The sequence below is a fragment of the Pseudochaenichthys georgianus genome, chromosome 8 (genome assembly GCF_902827115.2).
Source record: "Pseudochaenichthys georgianus chromosome 8, fPseGeo1.2, whole genome shotgun sequence".
NCBI lineage: Eukaryota > Metazoa > Chordata > Actinopteri > Perciformes > Channichthyidae > Pseudochaenichthys > Pseudochaenichthys georgianus.
The window spans coordinates 18,340,000-18,367,938 of NC_047510.2; the positions used below are offsets into that span (position 1 = coordinate 18,340,000).

Consider the following 27,939-nt stretch of genomic DNA (forward strand, 5'->3'; position numbering starts at 1 on the left):
TAGTATTTACATAAAACATGTTCATCAGCAAAAACACGTGGGTTTGCTATCCTGGCTCCAAAATGGTGGAATGAGCTCCCCATTCACATCAGGACAGCAGATAGCTTACACACCTTCCGGCGCAGACTGAAAACTCATCTCTTTCGACTCCACTTCGAGCGATAGAACTATTAACAAAGCACTTATATACAAAGGGCTGGCTTATCTAAAGCCAGTTGAGTAGCACTTGAAATGTTTTTGCTCTATAAAGCCTGATGTACTTATATGATTCTGTTTTCTTCAAGTTTGTATTTTGTTGGTCGAACGCACTTATTGTAAGTCGCTTTGGATAAAAGCGTCAGCTAAATGCAATGTAATGTAATCTATGGTCATTATGTCCAAAACTGTTATGCCCTGAATCCAATACTTCGCATCTTGTGCGCAAGTACTTACATGTAGTAGCCTATGGTACACACTGTAGGCCTACTGGTACACAGTCAATCCAAGAACAAATCGTGAACTCCAGTCCCGAGTATTTATGCAGTATGTTGCATTTATGGTTGCAAACTTGTTTACATGCGGCAGCTGACTGTAGTGTGGTGACATGTCCACCAGGCGGCGGCAGAGCTACAGCACGGGAGGGGGCGGGGCGCGACCTTTATATATACAGTCTATGGGCGCGACTACCCGGACATATTACCGCAGATCTCCACAACACGCGGATGGGTCTCTCTTCAGCACTACACAGCACTATCGCTGAATGAAGTTTTGTACAGATTAATGAAGAGTACATTTTGTACAGTGTCCCCGCAGCGACCTAAGTCCGACTCCAAAACATGTTATCTGCAGTGGAGAACCCGAATAAGTTGCAGCACGACAGAGTAGCTTAAACGTTAGCTCTTAAATGTGTCAACGTTACCCTGAAATGGACGAAGAGCCCTCTATTTCACGCAGGGAGCTAAAGTAGAGGTGAGTAGCTTAATCTTACAACCCAACAACGTTGCCTGGAAAGCTAGCTAGCCACTGTTAGCTAAATGTCTCTGACATTTCGACAGTTTGCTTATGGTGGATAAAAAAAGTATACATTAAAGGATTTCTCACAAACACGGTACACACAGCTAACACCAGGTCATTTAATTGATTGAGTTTCAGATTTCAATGAAAACCTAGTCATCAAATGTTGTTTCATTAACACGAGTGTCGTTAGCTAACATTGTGACGAAGCAACGCTGTGAAGGTGAAACACCCCATGCCCACATTCAGTGTCTGCTGGTCGTAAAATGCACTTTATGGTTTCCGCTGCATATCAGCATAAACTGTTTCTTTCTAAAAAAGCTCAGTAGTGTTGGATTTTAATTTAAACCTGGTTTCTATTTAGTTAAGAAACTATAATTCCAATTTTGTCTAATATTTATTGACATCATATTATACCCAAAAATGTCCTTGATGGCAGTATTTTTGTTCATTTTGTTAACAATCAAATATATTTAATGACATGTTAAGTGAGGGGTTAAAAATACAATTCTTACTATGTTTTAAATGTAGTAGTAGTAGTACCTATTTTAAATGTTACCATTTCAGGTTTTGATTGTAAAAAATAGTTTTGACTTTATGACACTTTTAGAGACATTTTTTGTTTAGTTTGTTTTAATGCAAAACCCTCAGTGCCAAGTGACTGTCATATTTAAATGTAAATACATCAAGAACTACTACAGGTAAAGGAGGACACATGGCAACAACACACCCAGGAAACACTAAAGAAAGTGTCACTGTTTTCTGTAAAATATTATCTTAAACATTGTGGCTGCTTGTTATGGATTTGTTAACCCTGTTTATGATTTGAACAAAAAACACTTATTCAAATTAAGACATGACTTCCATGAAGACATTTACAAGTTGACTTTAACTTGTTTTGTTCCATTTCAGTATTAAATGGTAAATGTGTATTTATATGCTACAAACTTTGGTAATTCAATTTACCAAACGGCATTCACTGTCTCATTGTCTATGTTCTTGGGAGTGGGAAAAGAGGAGAGAGTGCACACTTTGTGTTGCGCCTAGGTTTCCCTAGGCCTGGGCGTAACACCACTCCCTCAAAAAGCGAGGTGGGGCTCTCACTGTCTGCTTGGTGCATGCACGGTGTAGATAAGCGATCATAATGTGTCAATGACCTCAATATAACAACTACGCCTAGTCATCTCACATTAACATATGTCTGACTCTATTACAGTGTAATATTATGCAATTTCTTTTGAAGGAGGACATTTTGGTTAACTTTGTTGAATAACCTTTTTTAATGTGACATGTGTTGCCAATACACTGACTTGTAGCATTTTAGGAGCCTTCCACATTGGTTAGGTTAGGTTTGGTTAGGTTTCTGAAGCTGCAGGACACAAACACTATCTTTTCCTTTTTGTACATAACAATGAGAACTAGACCCCTGGCTACAAGAGTTCCACGTGGTTTAGAATAACAGCTCTGTGAAGGTTAGTTAGAGAACAAAGTGTTCCTACTGTGAGGGTTTATTTTGGTTCTCCTTGGTCTGACAGGTGGGCAGGATGGGGGAGCGGGCGGTCAGCGGCTCTGTGGCTGCCATCTCTCCGGTGCAGCAGATGCTGGCTTCTAGCACTGGAGCCCTCCTCACATCTATTTTTGGTGAGATAATGGAAACAAAAGCTAGGAAAAGCATCTTATGTCTGTATGTTCATAAATGTAGTCTTTTACAATGCCTTTATTTTCGTCAGTCTTACACAAAGTTAAAGCTACAGTCAAATAGAAAAGTCCTTTTTAAAAGGGCTTAACAGTTGGCATAGTTGCTGATCAGTCAAAAAGAAAGAAAACAAATATTCTCATAATTGTTCAAACCTATTTTTTCATGCAATAATGGCAGAAGATGCTGTTTTCAGCCCTTCTAATGTAGGGATTTCATGTTTTATATCATACTAAACCTAATATCTTTGTGTTTTGGCCTGAACAAATTAATGTAATGACTTAATCTTCTGACATACCATTAAAGGTGGGGTAGGTAAGTTTCAGAAACCGGCTCGAGATACACTTTTTGTTATATTCCATGGAATGCTCTTAACATCCCGATAGCAATGAATATCTTAAGTGCTTTGACAAAAAATCCATTAAAAAATGTCATCTGTGGAAGCCGTAATACTGTAAAAAGTACAACCGCCCTGTCTGTCAGCCTTCCATCTCGTGCACGCACAAATGTATCTCGTGCCCTCATTGGGCGTGCATTGCAGCAGTACTTCAATGACTCGCCAGCAACAGGCGGCCACGTTCACCAGTCTGCTGACGTTATGTGCGCGTTCATGTGTGTTGGAGGAAGTGCTCTGTAAGGAAGTCTGAAGGAAGGGGCGGATTCTTTTCGGCTGCGTACTTTCAAATTTTAGTGCACTCGAGCCGGTTTCTGAAACTTACCTACCCCACCTTTAATCTAGAAAACTCAAGAGTAATCAGTATGACAATTTAAAGGGGACCTATCATGCAAAATGCACTTTTATACATGAATATGTGTTCCAGGGAACTCACCAAGTGTCAGAAAACACAACCCTCTCTATTTTCCTCCATACCCAAATCTCTAAAAAAGGGGCTGCAACGGATTTGATAAAAACTGATTCAGATTTGAACACTGTCCTGACGTCAGGCCGGTGGCGCTACGGTTATTGGGCCAACTCTCCACCTATCAGGGGAATGAGAGGTTGGGCCACGGCCGGCCATTGCCGCTCGAAAGCGCTGGAGACGCTGTAGTACATATGCCAGGCCTGTAAGTGGCGCTGTAGTCTGCCATAAAAGCAGCACAGAAGACTTCCCGCCCATGGTTGCCATGGTTGCCCTTCTGTTTATTCTCCGCTGTGGCTCTTTTTCTCCCTCCCCGAGGCAAGCGTTTGCTCCCGCTGCTGTAATTCAATGCAATCCCTCCCCGTCGAGGCAAGCACTGTAATTCTCTCCGGTAGTCCACCAGCGGATGACAAACACCCACCTCTCCGCCTCTTCCAAGGAACGAGGGGACCGTGCGGCAGAGTTTCAGTTAGGTTTTCTTTCGCCGGTCAAGATGTCTGTTAAAGTCTAAATCTTCCGGACAAAATTAGAAAAGTGCCGGTCAAAGGTCTTCTTTGTTATTTATTGAGCTTTAAAACTAATGAATAACAACTCTATATAATAAAACACGGAGGATGGAGATCCCTCTTCTGACTTGATCAGAGCACGCTCCCCTCTCCTGCTGGGGGGCGTGGTCAGCTGCAGCTCACAGAATCAGCCCCCTGCAAAAACAGGGCTGGAGAACAGCAAATGGAGCGAAATGAGGCATGGCTAAAATGCAGGATCTGTTTGGTATTTTGAAAACGGAAACGTATAAATATAGGTATGGCCCTACAATATATCATTTTAAATATAGCATGATAGGTATCCTTTAAGTAAATTGCAGCTCCAACAAGCCGTTTAGGACAGAGAGTGAATACACATACTATACAGAGATGCTGTATGAGAAACCAATGTGAGTTTGGAAAGTTGCACAATACAAATCTATTCTAGTAGACCTCAACAATGGAATTAGAAATGGCCATGACATGGGACCTTTTTAATATTCACTCCCTTCATGAAGTTTATAATAATTTATAATAACTGTAGCCATTTTGAAGGCTGGATAACCTCATGAAGGGAGAATTCACTGCAGGACTTCGACTGCATTGGTTTTAGCTCGGTGTCCCTATGAAGTGAAAACTGAGTGCATCGCTGTGTATAATAATTCAATCTGTCAATGTATTTGCTTATAGTCACACCACTGGACGTTGTGAAGATCAGGCTGCAGGCTCAGCAATCACCGTTCCACCAAGGTAGGACAAGGCGCTTCTGTGGTTTTAGATCATAAACTAAGTTAATGAAAAACTGACTGCTGTTACCAGCTGTGCCCTGTGTATCTCAATGCTTTACTGACGCCTGTCCTTTTTGTCTTCTGCTCTTCTGTCCTGCTTTTTGCTTTGATTCGTAGCTTTAGCCCGTCAATCTTCTTCATGGGGGGGCATCATTCGCACATCCAAGTGTAAGTATCTGACCCGCCATCGCTGCATGCTATATCTTAAAAAATACTAAGAAAACCCCTTAGGCCCAGCCCAGCTTTCTGTGTTGGCACATGATCAGCTAACAAGCGACTTTGCCAATGAAAACAAAGCTGTTTTGCAAATAGATTCACTTGTTAGTCAGCTTTGGTCGATTTCTTTAACTCCTGCTAACTAATGATCCTGCCGTAATAAATATTAATTGGGTTTCCTAATTTTCAGAGTTTCTCAAATGTTACGTCAATATTTAGGCAATGACAATAATAGTATATTCTGAGCGACTCTGTGCTCATTGGCATTTCATGTGTTTTTTTTATCACTCTTCGCTTTAATTCACCACATCTAATCACACTTCATATGCATAAAGTTCTAATGGTTTTTAATTAAAGCAGTTCTCTGATGATTGCTGTGAAAGCTGTTGCCAAGCAGTTATTGTAGGTTTTGCTTATATTTCTTTTGAACTCCTTTGCCCCCTGTGGGTTTTCTGTCTCTCAGGGAAATGCTTCATGTATTGTAACGGGCTGATGGATCACGTCTATGTGTGTCAGACTGGAACCAGTTGCACCAGCTGGTACAAAACACCAACACATTTCAGTGGGACGCTTGTGAGTATTGGTGCATCAGCAGGTTTTGCCACTATCTTGTTGCAAAAAACAAATCAACATGTTTGTAAGTATGTTTGTTTATTCCATAGGATGCCTTTGTGAAAATTACTCGGCATGAAGGTTTCAGATCTTTGTGGAGTGGACTGCCACCAACACTGTGAGTTTCTAATCTTTAATTAAAAAAACACCATTAGTTAAGAATAAATGTGTTGAAAACTACATTTTAGTTTCGGGGGAAATGATACTGATATAAGTGGCCAATAGCATTTGTTCTTTCCTATAGAGTCTTTTTTTGTATTTTCACTTTGGGTGCCATATTTACAAGGACAAAATGTTTACTATATACATTTTGTATTTTCCAAATGGAAAAGCATTTAAACATATTAAAATGCTTAGAATATGAAGTCTTTAACACAGGATTATCATCACAAGTATGCACTGGCAAGTACAGCCAAATAAAAAAACACATAATGGCCTTAATCGATCATAGTCCATCCATGTGAATGAATCTCCAATGAAGTACATTTTACTGTAGACAAACAGTAGTGCAAGAAGTATGAATAACTTCTAATTAAAGACTAAAACAATAATAAAAATGTATTTTGCATTTTACTGTTGGGTAGTTCAATCTACAGCAACGCATCTTATTCTATAAGGTCATCATGTGCTTGTAGCGCTACTGTCCTACGAAAACACTGTATCAATGGACTGTTCAGGAGCTCTTTTTAATATGTTCTATTGATATGGCATTTAATGTACAGTGCAGTCCTTCATTCATGTTCATGTTTCTCTGCAGGATGATGGCTGTCCCTGCCACGGTCATCTACTTCACCTGCTACGACCAGCTGCGGGACTTCCTGAAATACAACCTGGGTTTCCAGGGCAGCCACATCCCTCTTGTTGCTGGCGGTCTGGCCAGATGTATGTCCACTAAATCACACACATATCCTGACTGTAGTGTGTTATGTGTATCTTTGACTCCCAGAGTGTGTGTTTTGCAGTGGGTGCTGTGACGGTGATCAGCCCTCTGGAGCTGGTCAGGACCAAGATGCAGTCCCGCCAGCTGTCCTACAGCGAGCTGCGGGGTGTGTATCCGCTCGGCTGTGGCTCAGGACGGGCTGCTGTCCCTGTGGAAGGGCTGGGGACCCACCGTGCTCAGAGACGTACCCTTCTCTGGTGAGAGCAGCAACACACAACGCAATATACTTTAATAATACTCGAGACAATCTTTTATATTCCTACCTGTTGACTTCAAACATGGTTGTTACAATATTGCTTCATGAAAAGTATTTTCATCAATAGAAACTTGTCAAACCTCTCCTGCAGCATATTTCACTCCTCTGCTGTTATTTGATATCTTGAGTATTTTTCAGTCGACCTTTAATCAAATCGTGTTTAAACACTCCGTTATTCTGTTATTCTATTTAACTATTTGTATTCTTGAAAATCAGCTGGATTTTGTACCAAAAACTACAGTTTAAAACACCAGCAGAGGGAGAGAAAGTGAAGCATTAACTTGAGCTGCTGGAGTGCTTTGAGAAGTTTGAGTGTTCTTCTGCCATTAAAACTACACACTACCACCTTCTAGACTTACGAAATCAAAGTCACGAACTGGGAGACTTGAATATTTTTATTGAAAAAAAGTAAGTTACATACAATCAAGAAACAGCTGCGGGTAAAATGTACCCGTTGGCGGTTCTAGTGTTAAAGACATATTCATGTTCAGTTTAAATTTCACACACAAATTAGCCTCAAGGTAGTTTACAATCACTTTAGCACAAAACACCTTTGACCCTCAAGTCAGATTAGAAATAATCCCAAAACAAACCTTTTCTTTTTTATGTGCACAAAATGGAAAAAACAACATCCTAGTTATTTTTGAGGTGGTGAAATGTCTGTGGGCTAAAGCAAGAAATCAGCGCACAAACCGCCCCCGTTTGTGTGTATTTGCAGCTTTCTACTGGTTTAACTATGAGCTGATGAAGGCTCGGCTGTGTAAACATTACCGGATGGATCAGGCCAACTTCTCCATCAGCTTCACTGCAGGAGCCGTCTCTGGAGCTGTGAGTACTCGCCTTTATTAGTAAGACACACCTGACCTCTGTTGCAACAAGTAAACTCAAGATGTGAGCGAAGAAGTTTCAGGTCCAGCTGTGAGCAGCGAATGCATCCTCAGGGATATATGAAGAGAATCAGGCCATTGTTTTCCTGTCCATTATATGACTGTTTCCTGTCTAGATCGCTGCGATCCTGACGCTGCCTTTTGACGTGGTGAAGACACGGAGACAGATCCAGCTGGGAGAAATGGAAGCTCTGGGAGGTCTGTACTTTTATCTTCAATGATTTCAAATCAAATTGATTTATTTGTGTGTAGCATGTTCTAAACAGGACTTTTCCATTCTTAGTTGCCTCAATGAGAACAACGTCCACATGGCACATAATGAAGTCAATATGTGCTGAGGTGGGCTACAGGGGCCTTTTTGCAGGTACACACTTATGCTTTATAGGGCTGTAATATAACTAAGAACATGTATTCAAGTACTTTACCTAAATACAATTTCAAGGTACTTGTACTTTGTTTTTTTCTTTATGTTTCTTCAGATTTTTCCTTTGACTTTACTATTGGTACTTTTAATCAAGTGAAATGCCAAAGCACTTCTTTCACCCCTGTATGACGTGTTGAGTAAGACTTGATCTTTTCTCCAGGTTTCATGCCCAGGGTGATCAAGGTGGCCCCGGCCTGTGCCGTCATGATAAGCTCCTATGAGTTTGGGAAGACTTTCTTCCAAAAAATGAACCTGGATCGAGAGCGACTGGGATCCTGAAGGCTCCGTGTGCTGCTGGGTGATTGTTCACAGCTCGACGTGTAGACAGTTCCATAAAGACAGTCGGGACAAAGTCTCTGACGGACCTGGATTTGGTTTTGTTCGAACATAAATGAAGAGGATTCACCCACAAATCAAGGATGTCTCTCTCTCTGGAAATGTGAAAAGACTTTAGACTTGACACACACTTCACATCCATGAACACAATAATAATCTTGAACAACAAGCCTGAAGACTTGTATCACGACCTTTATGCATGTAGATTACTTGAGTAAACTTTAAAAAAAGTGTTTCTTTAAATAAGAGAATGGTTGATTTTCTCTTTCTCTGTGCACACAATTAATCTGCAGGGAATTGGGGTTAGATGTGAATGCTTTGTGGGAAAATACAAACCCTCTTAAGGGCTGAAAGTACATCAGTACTGTTGCATTGGTCTGGGGGAAATGTTCTCATTCCCACGTGACATGGCCTGAACCAACTGCATGGTGTGTTCAACTGTTTACAGTACAGAATCCAGATACACCCTGCATTGTCTTCACTGCATTCCTGTAGCAGTGAAGCATGACATTGGCCTGCTTTTAATTATTACTTGGAGCACATGTTTGTTGAATCCAAGCCTCATTTGTGATCTATTAACTGGAGGAAAGTGGCAGTAAATGAGACACACATCCTGATTGAAGCAAGCCTTCTTTGAATATAAAGAATTTAGCATTTCATGTTATGATTAAATTGCAATGAACAATTGAGCACAATTTTCTCTGAAACCAACTCGCATAGATCCAAAATGACAAATTTGGCAAAGTCAGTTTGGTACCTGCCTCCAGAACCCTCCCCATGTGGCACATTCTTTGAATATCTGTCCTACAATAAAGATCTTATGAACAACACTGGATCATAAAACAAAAAATGTATGCCTTAACCTGAAATGTGTCTCCTCTGATTTTTTTTTAATGAATTAAATGGAAATAAATGTTGAGACGGCTTGCATTTTATGCATTCTGTGATTTTCTCCTGTTGGAGAAATACTGTTGCCTCCCCTTTGTGTTGTTTTAATGCACTGATATCATGTGTGAGTCTGGACTGTGTACGACCTTGCAGCTGCCTCTTTATGATAGGAGGAGGCAGGGCATTTCAGGTTGTTGATCTTTATGAGGAGACAGGCACATACTTGTTGTCTCCTACATATCTACATCTGAAGGAAGTCCAGAAGTTGCAGATGACCCGACTTTCCGACACCCGCGGCTCGATTGCCACCTCGATTTACGACATTGTTATCTATCCGTGTTTTGGACTATATAAGCCTGATGTTTTTTGCTGCTCCGGTGAGCAACATATGTGTGTGAGTTAACCTGGAGTTAACCCATATCCTTTGTATGTGATTTAACTGCTCCTTCTTGCAAGAATAAATTAGAATCTGATTATTGATTCTCAACCTGGTGTTGAGAGATATTTTCCTAACATCTCCCCAATAAGTTTGTGAACGACCATGACTATTAAGAACAATATTATGCACATTAGTTATGATTATGAAACCGATAAAGGTTATAAACTCTAACATATACAGAATAATATAATAATGCATAAAATCAAACACAATATTGTGCAGTTTCTCAATCACTTTTCATACACGTATCAAAACAAATACAGACAGCGACCCATTTTTCACAACATTGTAATTAATAAAGCCCTTACGTTACGACAGAACTCAATACACTTAATACCAAAATAAAAATAATGATTTCATTTTTAAACAAAAGACATTTCTCCTTTTGTAGGCTACACATACAAGTATCTCTCAATAAATTGTTAATATTTAATATTTGTTTGACCATGTCAGTGAGATGATTTGTGAGGTCAAACAATGACATCTAATGGCTGTTGAGTTTAAGATATCTTATATTTATATATATATTTAAATCTTCTCAAACTGTTTGTTTTTTAAAGATGTATGGCTTTACTAATCTGTGGCGGTTAGAACTGTGAGGCTGTTATCCAGTCCGGATTGGATTGACTGTAATCACAATGCCGGTTCATTTCTGTTACTATTTTGAGATGTTTCTACTTTAGAATTGTTTATTTCTAATCTTTTAATTTCTAATTATGTCAATGCCTTGTTTTTTTATGCTGCTGCAATGAAAACATTCCCCAATTTGGGATCATAAAGTACATCTTATCTCTTATCTTAATTTAATGTTTTTAAGGTACGGTCTTTTTATGCATTCATATAAAATGAAATAATGTATTTAATTTGATGTGTATCCCCTAATTTGCTCTGTTATCTATTTATCAGTTTGATTCAAAGATGCTTTATAACCATAGTTTGTAACTAGACTATTTGGGTCTATGGGAAACATCCGACAGGGTTCTGTAATTATTTTTTATTTGTATCTTTTATCTTTTTAATTTGTTAATGCTATTTTATTTCTATTTCTGAAATACACTGAACAAAAATATAAACACAACACTTTTGTTTTTGCTCCCATTTTTCATGAGATGAACTCAAAGATCTAAAACATTGTCTATATACACAAAATAACCATTTCTCTCAAATATTGTTCACAAATCTGAAAAAATCTGTGATAGTGAGCACTTCTCCTTTGCCGAGATAATCCATCCCACCTCACAGGTGTGGCATATCAAGATGCTGATTAGACAGCATGATTATTGCACAGGTGTGCCTTAGAATGGACACAATAAAAGGCCACTCTGAAACGTGCATTTTTGCTTTATTGGGGGGGGTCCGAAAACCAGTCAGTATCTGGTGTGAGGGGTAGGGGTAGGGTTAGGGTTAGGGGTAGGGGTAGGGTACTGTTGTGAATTGAGTGGCGCATGGTGGTGGTGGGGTTATGGTATGGGCAGGCGTATGTTAGGGACGACGAACACAAGCCACTCGATTCACAACATTACCCTACCCCTAACCCTGGTTGACCCCTCACACCAGATACTTTTATTGTGGCCAGCCAATGGCACACCTGTGCAATAATCAGCATCTTGATATGCCACACCTGTGAGGTGGGATGGATTATCTCGGCAAAGGAGAAGTGCTCACTATCACAGATTTTTTCAGATTTGTGAACAATATTTGAGAGAAATGGTTATTTTGTGTATATAAAAAATGTTTTAGATCTTTGAGTTCGTCTCATGAAAAATGGGAGCAAAAACAAAAGTGTTGCGTTTATATTTTTGTTGAGTTGGACTGTTTATTTCTGTGTCTTAGTTTCTCTTATGTACATTGCCTTGTGTTTTATTATGCTGCTGCAACGCAAACATTTCCCAAATTGGGATCAATAAAGTACCTATCTACAGTCTATCTATATATCTATGCAATAAGAATGAAACAGTTGAACACGTCTTTTTGGCACGCAGGAAAAATACGCAACAAAGAAAGGAAATGATGAGAAGGCTAAGGATAATGGGAAGAGTTGAAGACAACATAGGATATATATTGGAATGTGGAGAAAGCATCAAGGGGAAGGAAATCATATTTGGTTTCCTAAATACGTTCGGTCTGATAGAAAGAATCTAGGAACAGTAGAATCCAGAAGGAGGCAGTAATGCAACAGGGTGCACTGCAAACTGCCGTAAAACACCAAAGAAGAAGACTTGGGGTCAGACGGTAATCTCGCCGATTCCCGCGATATTGTTTCTGTATAAATAGAAGCGTCATCCCTTACGTAGGTCTCTTTCAATCGGACTGGACACAAGATGGTGAGTTTACCTTCCTGCGCTCTGTATAGGAAATCTGTTACACATCTTAAGCATCCGTTGTTTTAATTAAGTTTAGGAACATTGGATTACTTGTATGGAACATGTATACCAATAGAAAGGATATATTTGTTTTCATTGTATGTGTTTTCATTTACACTTAGCTACACCGGCTGCTTTCAAAATGGCAGTCAATGAAGGCCGCTACTTTATTTATAATTCCCTTTTTTAAACGACATATTCTACAATAATCCTAACGGATGTCAAAACTGGTTTCAATGGATCTTTTCTCCGCACTGTTCGTAATCTGGCTCTTCTTCAGTATGAGTATTGGGTTCCATTCCAGTGCTATAGTGACCCCATTGAGGCAGGGGCGTAGTGGCTGTCTGTGCTTGCTCCCTGTTCACTCTCTGGAGACATCTGGCTCTGAGCCCACACGTTGTATTTATTAAGTTAAGAACATTGGTTTTCTTTTACGAAAAATGTATACCAATAGCATGTATATTTTTGTTAACTCTTTCCACGTCTTCCTTTTGGTGTCCGACAAGCGTGCACATGTCAAGCTAGCCATGCTAACAGCATGGTTAGCTTTAATTACATTTACCTGTATTCTAACGCAGATTTTCAACATGTCCACTATTATATTAGAACGCATATCTACTTACTTAGGTTATTCCAAATACGACCATGCTGTATTTCAGACCCTCTATGCTTAATGTTGAGCTAGGCCGCACTTGTACACAGTTAGCTCTGCGGATGAACCAGCTAACTTTACTCTTTCCTCCCTCAAGTCTCACCGTAAATTTTCGGCTCCCCGCCACGGGTCCCTGGGCTTCTTGCCCCGCAAGAGGAGTCGTCGTCATCGTGGTAAGGCGAAGAGCTTCCCCAAGGATGACCCCACCAAGCCCGTGCACCTGACCGCCTTCCTGGGCTACAAGGCCGGCATGACTCACATCGTCCGCGAGGTCGACCGACCTGGCTCAAGTGAGTGGACTGAGTTTAATTTTAAATGAATTTGCAACTAACTATTATAGATCAATTGTTTGGTTCTGAAAAACTATTGAGATGTCTCTCAGCCCAAAGACTCAGCTGTGATGTAGAAATGGATATTTCCTAATGGAATTGGAGAAATGCTTTTCTGCCCATTGCATAACATACTCAATAGTCTTCTGTGATCTCGATACTGCCTGTGATGATCCCCTCGACGGGCGGACATAATGGGTTTTATACCCCTTGATGAATGTCGAGCACTGAGCGCAGTCTATATTATCAATACTACAGCTGTCATAAGTCTAGGAAAGTTCTTCATATCAAAACTATTGTTTTCTATTGCAGAGGTGAACAAGAAGGAAGTGGTTGAGGCTGTGACCATTCTTGAGACCCCTCCCATGATTGTGGTTGGAGTTGTTGGTTACGTCAGCACACCCCGTGGCCTGCGTTCCTTCAAGACTATCTTCGCTGAGCACGTCAGTGAAGAGTGCAAGCGCCGATTCTACAGGAACTGGTGAGTTGCTACAATACATTTAAATGCCTCATTGAAGCAGTTAGTTTCCCAGTGAAGAGTCTAACATTACGGTGCCTCCTGTGGCAGCTCCGCTCAGGTGCCATGTGCCCTGATGAGCTCCGGGCTCCTCTGGCCAGTGGAAAGTGCTTCTTAGAAACTGTGCCATGAGCTGAAATCCTTATTAGCTGAGAATGCACCCCTTTCCACATGGATTGGGATGGCAAGCAGCTATGCACTGTGTTCTTCCGCTGGCCCTCTTGGGTTATGAAGAACCTGTGCCAACCTCTCTGTCTCCTCCTGTGGGGTCTCAGGTACAAGTCCAAGAAGAAGGCCTTCACCAAATACTGCAAGAAATGGCAGGATGATGATGGCAAGAAGCAGCTGGAGAAGGACTTTGGTTCCATGAAGAAGTACTGCCAGGTTATCCGCATCATTGCGCACACACAGGTTAGTAAAGCTCATGATTACAATGAGGTGTTCATTTTCCTGCTTGTTGGCCTGTCACCATAAATGCATTTTTGGACAATGTATTGTCCCAGAAATGACTGGATTACTCGTCATTATCATTTTAAGACCTATTTTTTGCCACTAATTCAATGGCATAATAAAACCATTTTAAAGACTTTACTTTCTCAAGAATTGTGGTATAATGTAAATCAAAAATATAGGAATCCCCCAATATTGGGCTAAACGAAAGGTCGATATTGCACGATAAATCCAAGTAATTGTGACAGGCCTACCCGCTTGTCTGTCAGTGATGAGACCACGGATGATTGCACCAGGCATGGTGCCCGATAAACATGAGGATACCTTCCAGCTGCCTTCCTTCTGAGACTACAAAGCTGTTTCACTTGACATGGAATTATGATTTCCACAGTTCTGACATGCATTTTATTTCTTCTGTTTAGATGCGCCTGCTGCCCATTGCGCAGAAGAAGTCTCATCTGATGGAGGTGCAGCTGAACGGAGGCAGCGTCTCTGACAAGGTGGACTGGGCCCGTGAGAAGCTGGAACAGGCCGTGCCTGTTAACAACGTCTTCACCCAAGACGAGATGATCGATGTTATTGGCATCACCAAGGGTCACGGATACAAGGGTGTCACCAGCCGTTGGGGCACAAAGAAGCTTCCTCGCAAGACCCATCGTGGTCTGCGTAAGGTTGCCTGTATTGGTGCCTGGCATCCTTCCCGTGTTGCCTTCTCTGTGGCCCGTGCTGGTCAGAAGGGTTACCACCACCGAACAGAGATCAACAAGAAGATCTACAAGATTGGCCAGGGCTTCCACACCAAGGATGGCAAGCTGGTGAAGAACAATGCTTCCACAGAGTACGATCTGTCAAACAAGAGCATCAACCCTCTGGTAAGTGACAGTCAAGGAAATGAAGTCATCCCCTTTTTTAAAAAGACCTATTCTACAATAATCCTGATGTCAAATCTGGTTTCAATGGATCTTTTCTCCGCACTGTTCGTAATCTGGCTCTTCTTCAGTATGAGCCGTGGTTCCATTCCAGTGCTATAGTGACCCCATTGAGGCAGGGGCGCAGTGGCTGTCTGTGCTTGCTCCCTGTTCACTCTCTGGAGACATCTGGCTAAAAAAAAATTAAATGTATACCAATAGCATGTATATATTTGTGTTAAAGGTTTCCTTGTCTTCCTTTTGGTGTCCGACAAGAGTGCACATGTTAAGCTAGCCATGCTAACAGCGCGGTTAACTTTAATTACATTGACCTGGTAGAAGCAGAAGATGTGACTCACTTTACTTCTTTTTTTAGGGTGGATTTGTCCACTATGGAGATGTGACCAATGACTTCATCATGGTTAAAGGCTGTGTTGTGGGAGTCAAGAAGAGGGTGCTGACTCTGCGCAAGGTAAGGACAAATTGCAATGCTTCATATGAAACATGTTTGACTGTTCCAGACTAATGTTGAGTGCCCCTGGTAGAATTTAACTTTCTGAGGTGGGAGTCAATTATTCTAAAGAATATCTTAAAATAAAATCACTGACTTAGTTCCCAACACAAATGTTAAACTCTGTTTCTTTTTGTATTCCCAGTCTCTGCTTGTGCAGACCAACCGTCGTGCCATGGAGAAGATCGACCTGAAGTTCATCGACACCACTTCCAAGTTTGGCCACGGCCGCTTCCAGACCATGGAGGAGAAGAAGGCGTTCATGGTAAGAGTTTGTACTGAAAGCTGTACAAAAGCATACCTCTGCGTCACATTTATTTTCTTAGTCTCTAAGATCTGTGTACTTATTTGTATGCACATTTTGTCAGAATACCATACAATTTGGAAGCAAGTTTATTTTCTCCGCACTGTTCGTAATCTGGCTCTTCTTCAGTATGAGCCGTGGTTCCATTCCAGTGCTATAGTGACCCCATTGAGGCAGGGGAGCAGTGGCTGTCTGTGCTTGCTCCCTGTTCACTCTCTGGAGACATCTGGCTGCTCTGAGCCCACACATGGACTACATGTGCATCATTCTAAAGTATAGCCAAACAATTGATAGTCTCTTTCTTTTTATCTCACAGGGACCACTCAAGAAGGACCGTATCACCAAGGAAGAGACTGCTTGAAGTTCTCTACCGTCTGTGCTGCTTTGACCGTCGCAATCATTCCTGTACTGCAGCTATTTAATAAAAAAACAAACTCAAAGATTGTTTCATATCCTTCTTGTAAAACATTATACTGACAAAGATGTGTACGTAACTTATTGCAAAAACGTATTGAAGATGTGTACGTATAACTGCATTAGGAGTGCAGAGGTGAGGAAATCTGGTCAGCGAGTGATGCTCTAGCTTGCTCTTCAGTTGGAAGTGGCAAGGGATTTTGTCAAGGTAGTGAAGTATAGGAACCTGGCAAAAAGAAAATATGATGCTCTTAAAGGAAATGGCTCCTCAACTTAGATTTGTATCGGTAATGCTGTTGATAGTTGTAGCCTATTTTCCTGCAGACTCTTTATAAGACTAATCAAATGGCTTTGCTTAACATTTCTTTAGAACCGTTAAATTCATATTGGCCAAAGTAATACCCCACCATCACGAGGGCCTCTCATTTAGGGGTTTATTCTAAATCCTTGACTATTTAAGGTCATGTTTTGTTTGTAACCTCTGATTTTGAAAGACATAAACTGTAAAATTACAATATTTCTGGACTGGTTGAACTTCAGTGAACATATGAACTCAAATGTGTACTTAGGAACTCTACGACAGCAAGACACTGGGTGTTTCTCAATGACGAGGACGCTTCCTTGGTAGCACATGTACCTCCGAGTACGATGCCTCAGAAGCGAGGAAAGAATCCTTCCTGGTCTCGGAAAACGAAGAATGGTGGAACAGGGTGTGCATCATATGCGAGGCCCCGCTTTAAATGGAGCGCGATTTCTGCCAAAGATTTTAAGACCGGAGTCCACACATGTGCAGCCTCGAAATGTCCCGCTTCAAAGTACGCCAGCCTCGGTAGAATTCCAAGTATGCTGAACATTGGAACAGTCTTTGGCGGCACTCGATGACGTGTATGCTTGAAATAGTGGCTCTTGAGCAGCCTTCCTCGACATTGAGAAACACCCACTGTTTAGCTAACCTTGTATGTTTTAACTGGCTACATGTCCTTGAGCTTGCGTTTGGCTGACAACAGAACTCTAGCAGTCACAGTACGGTAATTAAGCCCCAACATCATCCATTCTGACTCATCACGGCCAAAACTAAAAGCTCCACTTCAGCAGGTAATGAGGAAGACCCTGAGAGGTCTCCACAGGCCATTTAGACGTCCTGCAAAGCGCCTCTCTGAGACGTCTCTGCATAATATTCAGCACTCTTTGCAGAAATGTGGATTTCCTAGGGATTTTCAAGGTCCCTCCTACTTTCCATTAACCTGCAGTCAAGGGAGTTGAAGGACAATTGTTCTCAGTTGAGCAACATTTCAAGAGATAATTCCTCTACCAAAGCAGAAAGTATCCTTTACTTGTGACAAACGAGGTCCTGAAAAGAGATATGCACATGTAGCAGCAGCAGCAGGGTGAAGCCCGTGTCCCTGTGGCCAGAGGACAGCCATGGAGAGAGCCCTGCTCACATCACTGGCTCCAGAGCTGTGACCTCTGCCCCGCTGCAGAGCTGCAGTTCAAAGCTCCCACACAGCCCTGCTTTACATAATGCCCCCTCTGCTAAATGTGACCTAATTGCTCCCGCCGCCCCATTCAGGTGGCTTTCGGTGTCCCAGCAGGCGCTCTCTTTATGACCCTGTACATCTGCTCAAACAGCATCTCTGTGCACTTTTCATAAACGCCTGTCTGCACCTTTCCCCGCTATTAGTTCAGTCCTCCATCATCTCAAATGAGCTCTCCTCAGAGCCAGGGCCCAATGAAACAGGGGCACAGACTTTAGTGGGTGGGACATTTTACTCAACAAAAAGACACTGTTATTTATTATTTATAACTGTTATAACAAATGCTAAACAATGAGCTTTTTATATGGAATAATACCAACTAATATCTGCTATTTGTGTCCTTTGAGTTCAGGACACAACAACTGAAACACAAATTGCTTTAGTGACACAGCTGCTTTATTATTGTCGTCATTTTGTGTCCTTTGGGGTATTGCAAAATGTTTTGGTCGTTTTACATCTTACCGTGGTAGAATTGTATCTCTTCGTCTTCATTTTCTGTCAATCTTAAGTCTTTGGGGTCATATTGCACCATTTGTGGTCATTGCGCTTCACTTTGTTTTCATTTTGCATCTTTTTTTAGTGTTGCTTCATTTTGTAGTTAACTTGCAGCATTTTGTGCTAGTTTTGTGTCTCTTTTGACTTTTCAACATGAAATGGTTAGAGTCACTTCCTATAGAGGTTTGGTTCAAGTAGGACATTCACTAATTCATTCATGAGACGACAAAGCCAACTATCACCATGGACCATTGAAGCCAGTATATTATGTCTCTCTATTTTATTTGACTGCATTAGTGTGTGTGTCCTATCCTATCATGCAGTGGAACCTGAGGTCCAGTCCTGGGGTAGCAGCTGTTGCTAGTGGGACAGCAGCCAGGTAACCAGGGTGCATGCTGGGACAGCAGAGGAGGGCCAAGCACTTGATTTATGTGAGTGTGTGAGAGCATGTGCAGTTGCTTGTACGTGTAAATAGGTGTGTGCATATGTGTGTGAGTGTGTGTCCTGGCATGGTTGTCAGCCGGCTGGCACAGAGTCAGCGGTGGGCCGTCCTGCAGAGTGAGGGAATGGGCTGGGTGGTGCTGCAGCGTGGCGTCTGACAGGAGGACAGACTGTCGGAGGGGACGACCACACACACAGCGTCATTATTACACACGATGGAGGCCACAGCCTTCGCTACTGCTGGTCTAATGGGTGAATATCTCACTGCTGGTGTTAGGATCAGCTGTTCTGCCTGGACTAAGTGGAATACAGCTGTAGTGGTGGATTATGGAATACAACATATTTAATATGCTATCATTTTAGCACACACAGACACATGTAAGAGCATTTTAATGTAGTTCTTCAATATGGAGCCAATTTGAGATTTTCTTTACTACTTGGTAGATAAGTAATATAGCACTGCATCATTTCATATATCACCGCATATCAAATGAACAGACATTCATAAAATAAAACACTATTTTAGGTGAAATCAAATGCACCACACGCTGCTGCAGGTGGAGGAGCTGGAGATGCTCCACAAATAAATATATTTATGTTACGTGGATAAATGGCTTGAACATAACCACCCAAGTAGACGTTCAAAAGCATATTCGACATTCTCTGCTTTGTACACTATAGCACTGAGAAGGAGTCTAGTCACAAGTCATGATTTAAACATGTAGAAATCCCAAAACAAAGTCAATCACTTACATTTGTTCTCTTGCCAAGCATCATTTAAACTATTTCTGAATCAAATAATTCCATCCATTAAGAATGTATATAGGATCATGCTTTATGCAGTAGTCCTCTGTGCCTGCGTAAAGGACAGAGGATCGGAGCGTTCCTCTGGGCCTGGCAGACTGCAGCTCCTGCACCCCTGCACTGTGGCATCAGTATTCCAGGCCCGTCCGTGGACACAGCGTTCCCTGAGCTGACGGAGGCCGCCCTGCACTCTGTCTCGCATTACTCCACCAGAGGGCAGAGCACGGCGCTCCATTTGCTTCACGCATCCCAGAGCACTTTGTGTGCTGTAGCCTACTTTGGTTCCTCCTCTTTATCTTCCCCTCTCTCTTTTTTGTTGAAATGCCCTCTATTCAGAGCTGGATTTAAAAGCTTCAGATGATTTGTAAAATAGCAGTGACATAGCTCAGACTCTTTGGTCCATATATTTTTTATTCAGGAATCGGTTAAGCTTCGTTCTGCTTGTATCAGCAGAGGGGGGTGATGTGAATGTGTCATGTCAGACTATGTTTGCTCCAATGATTTTTTTTCTTTTTCAGTTGGTTGACCGTGCTTATAGCTCTCTGTTGCCATTCAACTCCGCATGACCCAAAAATAACCCGGGGTTAGCGCAGTCAGCAACTGTTCTCTGGTCAGCACAAACAACAGACAAACACACACAGACACAAACACACACACACACACACACACACACACACACACACACACACACACACACACACACACACACACACACACACACACACACACACACACACACACACACACACACACACACACACACACACACACACACACACACACACACACACACACACACACACACACACACACACACACACACACTATTATACATTCCAGATTCAGTGTTTGCACGCACAGAAAAAAGATAAACATTCCTCTGACCAAAGATCCACAGTTAACTTAAAGTTGGCTGTAGCTTTCGGAGGGCCCACACTCTGACTCTGTCGCAGAACGTTGTCCAGAGAGAGGTCATTTGCTGATTCGATATGAGGTTATTTAAACAGAAACGTAAAGCCAAGCACAGGAACAAAGTTCACAGCCAAAAGAGGAGACAGGGTGTTCCTCATGCCTCGACTTCTCCCTCAGATACCTTCCCTGGAGTGACCCCACCCCAACATCTACCGCTGGGCTGTTCCCCACCCTCTTTTGATCACTGCAGAGACACTAAGGAGAGGAGTGAGTTAAGGTAAGCAGGAGAACAGGCGGTCCTGGGGATGAAAGTTAGTTCCTTCTGAATTACTGACATTGTTAAATTGACAAAGATAAAGTTTGAAGAGATTCAAGGAGGCTTATTGGGCACTACATTTACAGTGATTCAAGTCAAGTATACATATACTCACCCACTGAGGTGTTAATAAAAGTTAATAATGCTTGCCAAAAAGTGGCCGTTCAACTTTTTTTCAAAACACTTCAAATGCTAAGGGTTATCATGGCCCAGTAGCTTAGGAAGGACACTAACATGTCAACACAAACACACAACATAACGCCATATGAGAGGTTTTCCCCTATCCTCTCTCTTTCCTCTCGTCCTATATTCAATACATGTCACTGTGTGCCCTTGAGCAAAAAGGGCATGGGTATCTGGCATTACGGGCCCCTCCCCGACTGGGGGGGGGGAAGCTGTCATTAGTTCCGAGAATATCATTAGTATTAGCGCTGGAGTGCCGCCTGACCCTCCCTGACATCACTGTACAGTGTCCAACTCTGTCAGCCTGCCAAGAAATAAATATATAAAACGGCTTTGACTCTTCAAGGGCATGTCTCACTTCCTCTGGACTCGAGCTCCCCTCTGTGATGGGCTAGAGGAGGAGGAGGAGGAGGAGGAGGAGGAGGAGGAGGAGGAGGAGGAGGAGGAGGGAAAGTTTCTTCATCCCACACCTGCACAGTGACTCAACAGTCAGGTGCTGCTGGATAGACCATAAACCACATTAATGTCACTTGCACCTTTCAGTCCAGTGTTGTTTCATATTTTAAGATATATTGTGTTGTTAGTTTTGCTTTTAACCATTTCACCAGCTGAAACTACATCTTATTGAAATTAGGAAAATTAGCACTCCAACTTCATGACGCATCATGTTTATGCATTTTAAACTTTTGTGTGTGTGTGTGTCATTGATCTGGCCATTGTCTTTCGCAGCGTTCACAAACTGAAGCACCACTTACACATGGTGAACAATAAACTACTCAGTTAGGTTTGGTAAGTTTAGAAATGTAGATGTTATATGCTGTTTGGTGATACCAGGCCTGTGGGTTTACAACTGTATCCCAGAATGTTTTTTGTTTTACACGAACCAATGCCCGAGACCACTTGAATCTGGAATATGGAACGAGGGCAGAACTTGTCTCCCAATCTGTGGCAGAATTGATGTTTTTTTACACAGCCGTTTACCTGCTGTTTCGCAGATCCAACCTACAGCGAAATATGTGCAAAACATTACAAGAGAGAAGATAGAGAGACAAGTGGGGAGGATATGCCTAAGAGGAGGTGAGGAAAGGTAGAAAAATCCATGAATTATTCATTGCTAAAACATATTAAAAATGAGATTCAGACACCTGCACAGAGGCAGGTGCTTCTTTATGAGAAAGCCAGTATCTCTAAGCCTCCTCCCCGACACACACACACTTTCTCTTTAGTGTAATCCGGGCTTGTAGAATGACTTCTGCTTATGAATTCTGAATAAAAATGACTATACATAAAAAAGCCCTATTCATTTAAACTGCTTCGTTGACATATTTCCCCTCTCAAACGTATGGAGAGCGGCTTGTGTCAGTGAACTCAGATAATGCCAAATCAGGATCTCAGCACTTTTTCTAGAAACTTTTTCTTATTTGACAAATCTGCTGGCCTAACATGGAACAGCATATATATTATCAAACAGATCTGTATACATGCTTTGAATCCCTTTATTTTAATTATTTATTTTGCTAAGAAGGACCTCTTTTTGCACTCAACACATTTATAAAACACACCACAGTCCTCAAGTAGAGAAGAAACCCCTTTTGTCGCACTAATACATTGGCTTTGTATATCTGCATATGTGAGCACTGTGTCACACACATCACACACTCAGCGCAGTATGTTACCCTGAAAGCCTGGCTTTTAGGGCAACAGTGTGGAAAGGTGTTGGATGTTCTCTCTACAGGGAAATTGCCGGTAGAATAAACCTGGTGTTGTTATTGCAAACCTGTGTTTCTTTCTCACGATTGTCCTAGAAAGACTTCACGACTGTCTGTGTTTTACACAATGTCTTCTCCGAGGCTTCTTACCACGAAGAGAGAACACAAACAAGCTCACTGGTGTTTACAAGAGCTTTGCAGCCAGCATCAAGTAAGACTCCACTAGAACATTATATTCAATTTGAGCCTTTACATACGACTTATGTATTAGCATTACATGTAAAGGTACATGTCTTATTAAACATACTTAAAGGCAATGTTGTAGGCATAATTCTTTTTCGGGGTATTTCTAGCCTCCAAGGAAAGAACTTTTTGAAAAATGGCAGAATATATTAAACTCAGCCGTATAACTGGCAGGAAGTTGAGGTTAAAATGTTTTCTGACTCTATTATCCCACTTGCAGGCACAGACTCATCTCCACTTTAGGAGTTGCATCGGGTAAGTATAGTGATATTTTCGGTGTGTGACCCCCAGTGGTCGATTACAGCGTGTTATCACCAATTTACAACAACAGGCAGAGGCTGTGGTTTTATGTCTGACAGCTCAGCTTTTATTTGTATGGCTGTATAAAGGCTGATGCCAATATATTTTAGAAAGAAGTTGTCAAGTGCCAATATTATGTGTCGATATTCAGTGTGTGGAAATATTGGTCATTTTCGAGCCCAAAACTGTTTCTTTACGCGTTTCTTCGTTTCTGTCTTTTTAGGATTGGTTATCAAATAGAAGCCCAAGAGCACACACACAGACACACAAGCAGTGCGATGGACTCTACTCATATGATGCTTACCCATGGAGGGAAGTCACCAAGTACATATACTCAAGTACTGTACTATTTCGAGGTACTTAGTTGAGTATTTCCATTTCTGCTACTCCATAACATTTTGTAAGCAAATACTGTAATTTTTGCTCAACATTTACTTGATAACTTTAGTTTCTAGGTACTATGTGTATTACAATTCAAACTAAAGTGATAAAAACATCAGTGCATCATTAATTATACAGTCATATTGTGATATTCTAAGAGGGGGAGACCTTACTGGGGTTGACTTTGTTGCTAGGTATGAAGCATTCTTTCTAAAAAGATTTGTTTGGTTGACTAATACATAAAAAAATGGATGCACTCCAATTGACAATAGGCATATAATGGGAAAGGAAATGCATAGCCCCTTATCCTCATTATCACCAAACTTTTAACTTTTAACAGTCCTATATGCAAAGTATGCAACAAATCTTTTTTTTAAGACTCTAAGATTTGCTTGTTTCATGTAAGACACTGGGTTTGCTCATTTTTTTTAATGGACTCTAAAAATCCTTGAAATCAAACAATCTGGGAATGAAAAGTGTTTGTCAATCACATCCACACTGAGGTCACAACTTGTGATGTAAGCCACAAGCATAATTCATTTGAAGGGGCTCATTTTGAGGACTACTGGTTTACTCATACTGCCATTCTGTAAAAAGGAAACAGAATTGTAGATCTGATGATGGGACAGACATAAATGTTAGTACTTGAAAACAAGAACGTAATATATATGTTAAAGTGTGTTAGAGACACGCAGTGAAACATGGTGATTTGTTCCCCCTAGGGTTCGTATTTTATTCATCAGGACTTGATGCATCCAAGTATAGGATCATTCGGTTTTGGCACCTTTAAAGAATCATTTTAAATTGAACAACACATTAAAAATGAAAAGAAACAAAGAAATGACTAAGGCTGTGTGAGTTTTAAAAATAAAATACATACATACATATATTTATATATTTATAAATCAATCAACCAAACCATTTAAAAAAGCAGTTATGTTCAATGTAGATTGTTTGGTTTGTCTCACAAAAGCAATAAGATAAAATGAACTAAATGAATAAAAAATAAGAAAAACACACATGAAAACATTAATACTTTAAATTTTAGCGTCTTTGCTTTTTTTCCCCTTATAATAATTCACTTTTAAAACTTAAGTTTCTCAAGAGCAGATTTGCTGTAATTTTATAGCATGCATTTAATTTCTGAAAATTGTCACTTAGCTTTTCTTGTACTATTTCATATTTAACTTGTTTTTATTTTTGTAGTTTGGCGTCCTCTTCTTTTCCTTCCCTCTGCTCCTTCCTTTTTTTTTTGTTGAAGTCGTGTTTGGAGTCTTTGTGAACTTTGACCCCTTTGGTTGGCTCTTTCTGTTAAGGGGTTCAAGTCTCCCGTTACGACCCCCCAAAAAAAGAAAGTGAACAGGGACTGAGAAAAAGACGAGAAGGTTCTATTAAAAGAATAGATATTATTCTACTGTTGACTGTCTGTACCTGCCTCTGGTGGCATCAGTCGCCGTGTACTGCTGCCACCTGAAACCCCTCCTCTTGTTCTCAACCTTCAAATGAACAGATACTAAAAGAGTCATTTCTCATCTTACCAACAGCACTTGGTTAAGTTAACTTGTTTTTTTGTTTTTTTTGCTTCTGTAAAGAAGCAGAACTCTTGAAGAACTCTTGATTATTAACGTAATAATTTATTTATAAAAGTAATACATATATATATAGTACCTTTGTTAGAGATTACAGATTGGGCTAATTCTTACTGAATCCCAAACTGTAACAATTCACAGTTTTAATGCAAAAAATGAACAAATGAGTCAATAAATAAAGGAGGTGTATATCTGAGCGGTTGGCTTGCTGAGGGGGAGCTTGACATGTTGACAACCAAACATGTGGGGCAAAAGTGTCAAACCAAACGGCAATGAAATCATGAAATCTTTATCTCATAAATGCCCCCCCGCCCTCCCTTTCAGTGCCCAAAAACCTCATAAACAAACCCTGCGCAAAAAATGACAGATCTCACACTCTGACCCATTCTCACTGTTCTGCCATTCAATCCAGGGACACAGCAGATTGTTGAAGCTCTCTCAACAATGGTAATGGAAAAGTCATGCAGCTGAACAAAAAGAACAAATGTCTATAACATGGAAATCCATCTTCTCCTGGGGCGGACTGCACCCACAGGGGTTCCCGTGTCTCCCGCTCTCCGCTGGCCTGTGTCCACTCCCTCATACCGGTGTGGTGCGGCGGTTCGCTGTGTTGGTCTGGCTCGAGTCTTTCAGGTCCTTCTGGATGGAGTTGTGAACTTGCAGGAAGGTGTGGTCCCTCTCCGAGTTGTAGGTGGCGGTGGGCGTGCCGGAGGACTTGAGGGTGTCCCGGGGAAGCGTGTACATGGAGATCTCCGTGGATGGCAGCGCGCTGAAGCCCTTGAGGCCCACAGGCGAGGTGTCACGGGAGTGTGAGGGGTCTGTGGAGCGGGAGGAGGAGCGCGAGCGACGCCTGTAGCGGTAGCGGTAGCTTGGGATTCGTGTTATGGCCGAGCCTTGGAGGTAGTCGGCTGCCCGCGCCCCTATTCGGAGCTGCCGATGCCGGTCGATGAACATGTGCACGGCCAAAACGCCCACCATCTCAGCCATGATGAAGGAGAGGGCACCGAAGTAGAAGGACCAGCCGTAAGAGTAGCTGTTCTTCTTCGAGTCGCTTTTTGAAGGGTCCCCCGCGTTGGCTGATATGTACACAATGATCCCGATGATGTTGCTCAGGCCTGTAGGGTTGGGAGGTAGAAGAAGAAATAAGGAGAAAACACAATGAAAACATGACACAAAGTATCAGTCAGAATGAGCTCATAGTTATTATTAGTGCAGGCTTAACTTATTACGCAGTATCATACCAAATATGTTCTGATTCATGCACTGTACACAGTGTACTAATCCTGTCCAACTCCCCATCCAACATGACAGATCTGAGTCTCCTAATCTTTGCCCTTACAGCGAGAAACAAGGCGGCTTCCATTTTTGATGCAGACCATTGGAGACAGACATAATCCACCACATCATGCATCCACATATAGATATTTACTCTGACTTGTTAGTTAAGTCACACATGGAGAAATGTATGACATGGTAATTCTGGGGGGATGAAATGTAGGGAAAGTGTGTCAGGGACATAATATTTTTAGAAATGAGTCCCAATGGATGGCTTTTAGCCCAGCAACAGGATCAAGCGAAAAGAAAGGAGGACAAGAGACGGAAGAATAGAAGAAGTGACTTGTCGCTGCATTTCAAGAGGCAACGAACGTGGCCTTTTGGATTGATGTGATGGTAGATTGTTTCTGGAGAAGTAAGTAACGACACTACCTTCTCATTGCTTAGGTTTTGCACAAAGTCTGTGAACAGCTCACCTGGCTCTTAAGGTAACAAAAACTCCCTAACAACACCTCAAAACGTGTTTGTGTTTAACAAAGAATGTATAATGTGTTGTGTGCTTAGGAGGTGTTCGGCAGATTTTGTTACTTTTGTACAGTGCTTGCTTTCCCCCTGTTTCCAGTCTGCGGTCTTAGCTAAGTTAAACGATAGCTGGCTGTAAAATTAGGCTACAAAAAACATGATTTAGATATTTTGTGCTGATTTTGAAAGCTGCTTTTCGTTGAATAATGAAAGTATGTTATTGTGAAGCCGCTGCAGATAAAGGTAAGTAAAAGTAGAAATATAACAGTGTAGAAATTCTCTGTTAGCTGTCAGATGAAAATACCGTAAAACACATTATTCCTCTCTGAATTGTAGCGGATTAGAATATATAAAGTAGCATAAAATGGCAACCATGATGTAAAGTAACTCTTAAATATTGTATCTATCACCAGGTCGTATTAAAAGACACAATTTGCTTGCAGACCAAATGATTCTCTTCTGTTTTCACTTGTGTGCACTTCACTCACCTGCAGACACAAAGAAGATTCCTGCGCTGAGGATGATGTTATGGCGCGCCTTGTAGAACTCACTGGCAGCTATACACAGGCCTCCCATGAAGAGCAGGATGACACTGAGGATGGGGAAGATGCTGGAGGCTCGCACCGCACCTGTATAAATCAGCGGAGGATGGTCAAATAAAAAGGGGGGAAGGAGAGCGAGAAGGGAGAATGGGATGTGATTTTGGTGTTGAGGAGAACAGCCAAGGGTAGAACAAAGGAAGAGGGGAAAATGGCAGCGGAGGGTGCAGGGATAAAAGAGAAGATGAGTGAAAAGAAACAAAGAGAGGAGAAGCACATTAGAATCCATTTCAGCATCTGCTCCTCATGTGTGAGCACATCCTAATCAACACCCCATCAGGCCTGTGAAAGACTCCATCAACACTGTCTAGAGAGTGTGTATCCCCAC

The 27,939-nt window shown here is 41.5% G+C and overlaps 3 protein-coding genes and 4 non-coding genes across 7 annotated transcripts in view; 6 read left to right on the forward strand and 1 right to left on the reverse strand.

Moving 5' to 3' along the window:
- Nucleotides 1-684: 684 nt before the first annotated feature.
- Nucleotides 685-9,458, forward strand: slc25a39 (solute carrier family 25 member 39). Its single transcript, XM_034089395.2, is given in 13 exon segments — nucleotides 685-948; nucleotides 2,529-2,634; nucleotides 4,764-4,823; nucleotides 4,979-5,029; nucleotides 5,541-5,650; nucleotides 5,740-5,807; nucleotides 6,447-6,571; nucleotides 6,652-6,740; nucleotides 6,742-6,826; nucleotides 7,604-7,713; nucleotides 7,889-7,970; nucleotides 8,056-8,136; nucleotides 8,357-9,458. Coding segments are annotated over 12 exon segments (1,077 nt in total). The 5' UTR covers nucleotides 685-948; nucleotides 2,529-2,537; the 3' UTR covers nucleotides 8,476-9,458.
- A 2,684-nt stretch (nucleotides 9,459-12,142) lies between these two features.
- Nucleotides 12,143-16,333, forward strand: rpl3 (ribosomal protein L3). Its single transcript, XM_034089442.1, has 8 exons — nucleotides 12,143-12,183; nucleotides 12,972-13,164; nucleotides 13,516-13,684; nucleotides 13,996-14,131; nucleotides 14,593-15,042; nucleotides 15,455-15,550; nucleotides 15,735-15,854; nucleotides 16,210-16,333. The coding sequence occupies exons 1-8, from the start codon at nucleotides 12,181-12,183 to the stop codon at nucleotides 16,252-16,254; spliced, it is 1,212 nt and encodes a 403-aa protein (XP_033945333.1). The 5' UTR covers nucleotides 12,143-12,180; the 3' UTR covers nucleotides 16,255-16,333.
- On the forward strand, nucleotides 12,472-12,602 carry LOC117451796 (small nucleolar RNA SNORA54). The gene has a single exon (XR_004552715.1). It is a non-coding gene; the product is annotated as a small nucleolar RNA SNORA54 (small nucleolar RNA).
- LOC117451801 (small nucleolar RNA U83B) lies at nucleotides 14,431-14,522 on the forward strand. The gene has a single exon (XR_004552720.1). It is a non-coding gene; the product is annotated as a small nucleolar RNA U83B (small nucleolar RNA).
- LOC117451797 (small nucleolar RNA SNORA54) lies at nucleotides 15,140-15,269 on the forward strand. Its single transcript, XR_004552716.1, has one exon. It is a non-coding gene; the product is annotated as a small nucleolar RNA SNORA54 (small nucleolar RNA).
- Nucleotides 15,992-16,121, forward strand: LOC117451798 (small nucleolar RNA SNORA54). Its single transcript, XR_004552717.1, has one exon. It is a non-coding gene; the product is annotated as a small nucleolar RNA SNORA54 (small nucleolar RNA).
- A 7,998-nt stretch (nucleotides 16,334-24,331) lies between the features above and the next one.
- Nucleotides 24,332-27,939, reverse strand: part of cacng2a (calcium channel, voltage-dependent, gamma subunit 2a) — a 63,871-nt gene continuing 60,263 nt past the window's right edge. Inside the window, exons 3-4 of the mRNA XM_034088411.2 lie at nucleotides 27,501-27,641; nucleotides 24,332-26,330 (exon numbers count right to left, since the gene is read on the reverse strand). Coding sequence (XP_033944302.1) covers nucleotides 25,795-26,330; nucleotides 27,501-27,641 — 677 coding nt within the window. The 3' untranslated portion in view covers nucleotides 24,332-25,794. The remainder of the gene's footprint in view (nucleotides 26,331-27,500; nucleotides 27,642-27,939) is intronic.

Bases quoted from the DNA above. Each gene is read 5' to 3' on its own strand.
- rpl3 (XM_034089442.1), top strand. The intron at 15,551-15,734 runs GTAAGGACAAAT...TTGTATTCCCAG, and splicing joins GGGTGCTGACTCTGCGCAAG to TCTCTGCTTGTGCAGACCAA. The intron at 15,855-16,209 runs GTAAGAGTTTGT...TTTATCTCACAG, and splicing joins AGGAGAAGAAGGCGTTCATG to GGACCACTCAAGAAGGACCG.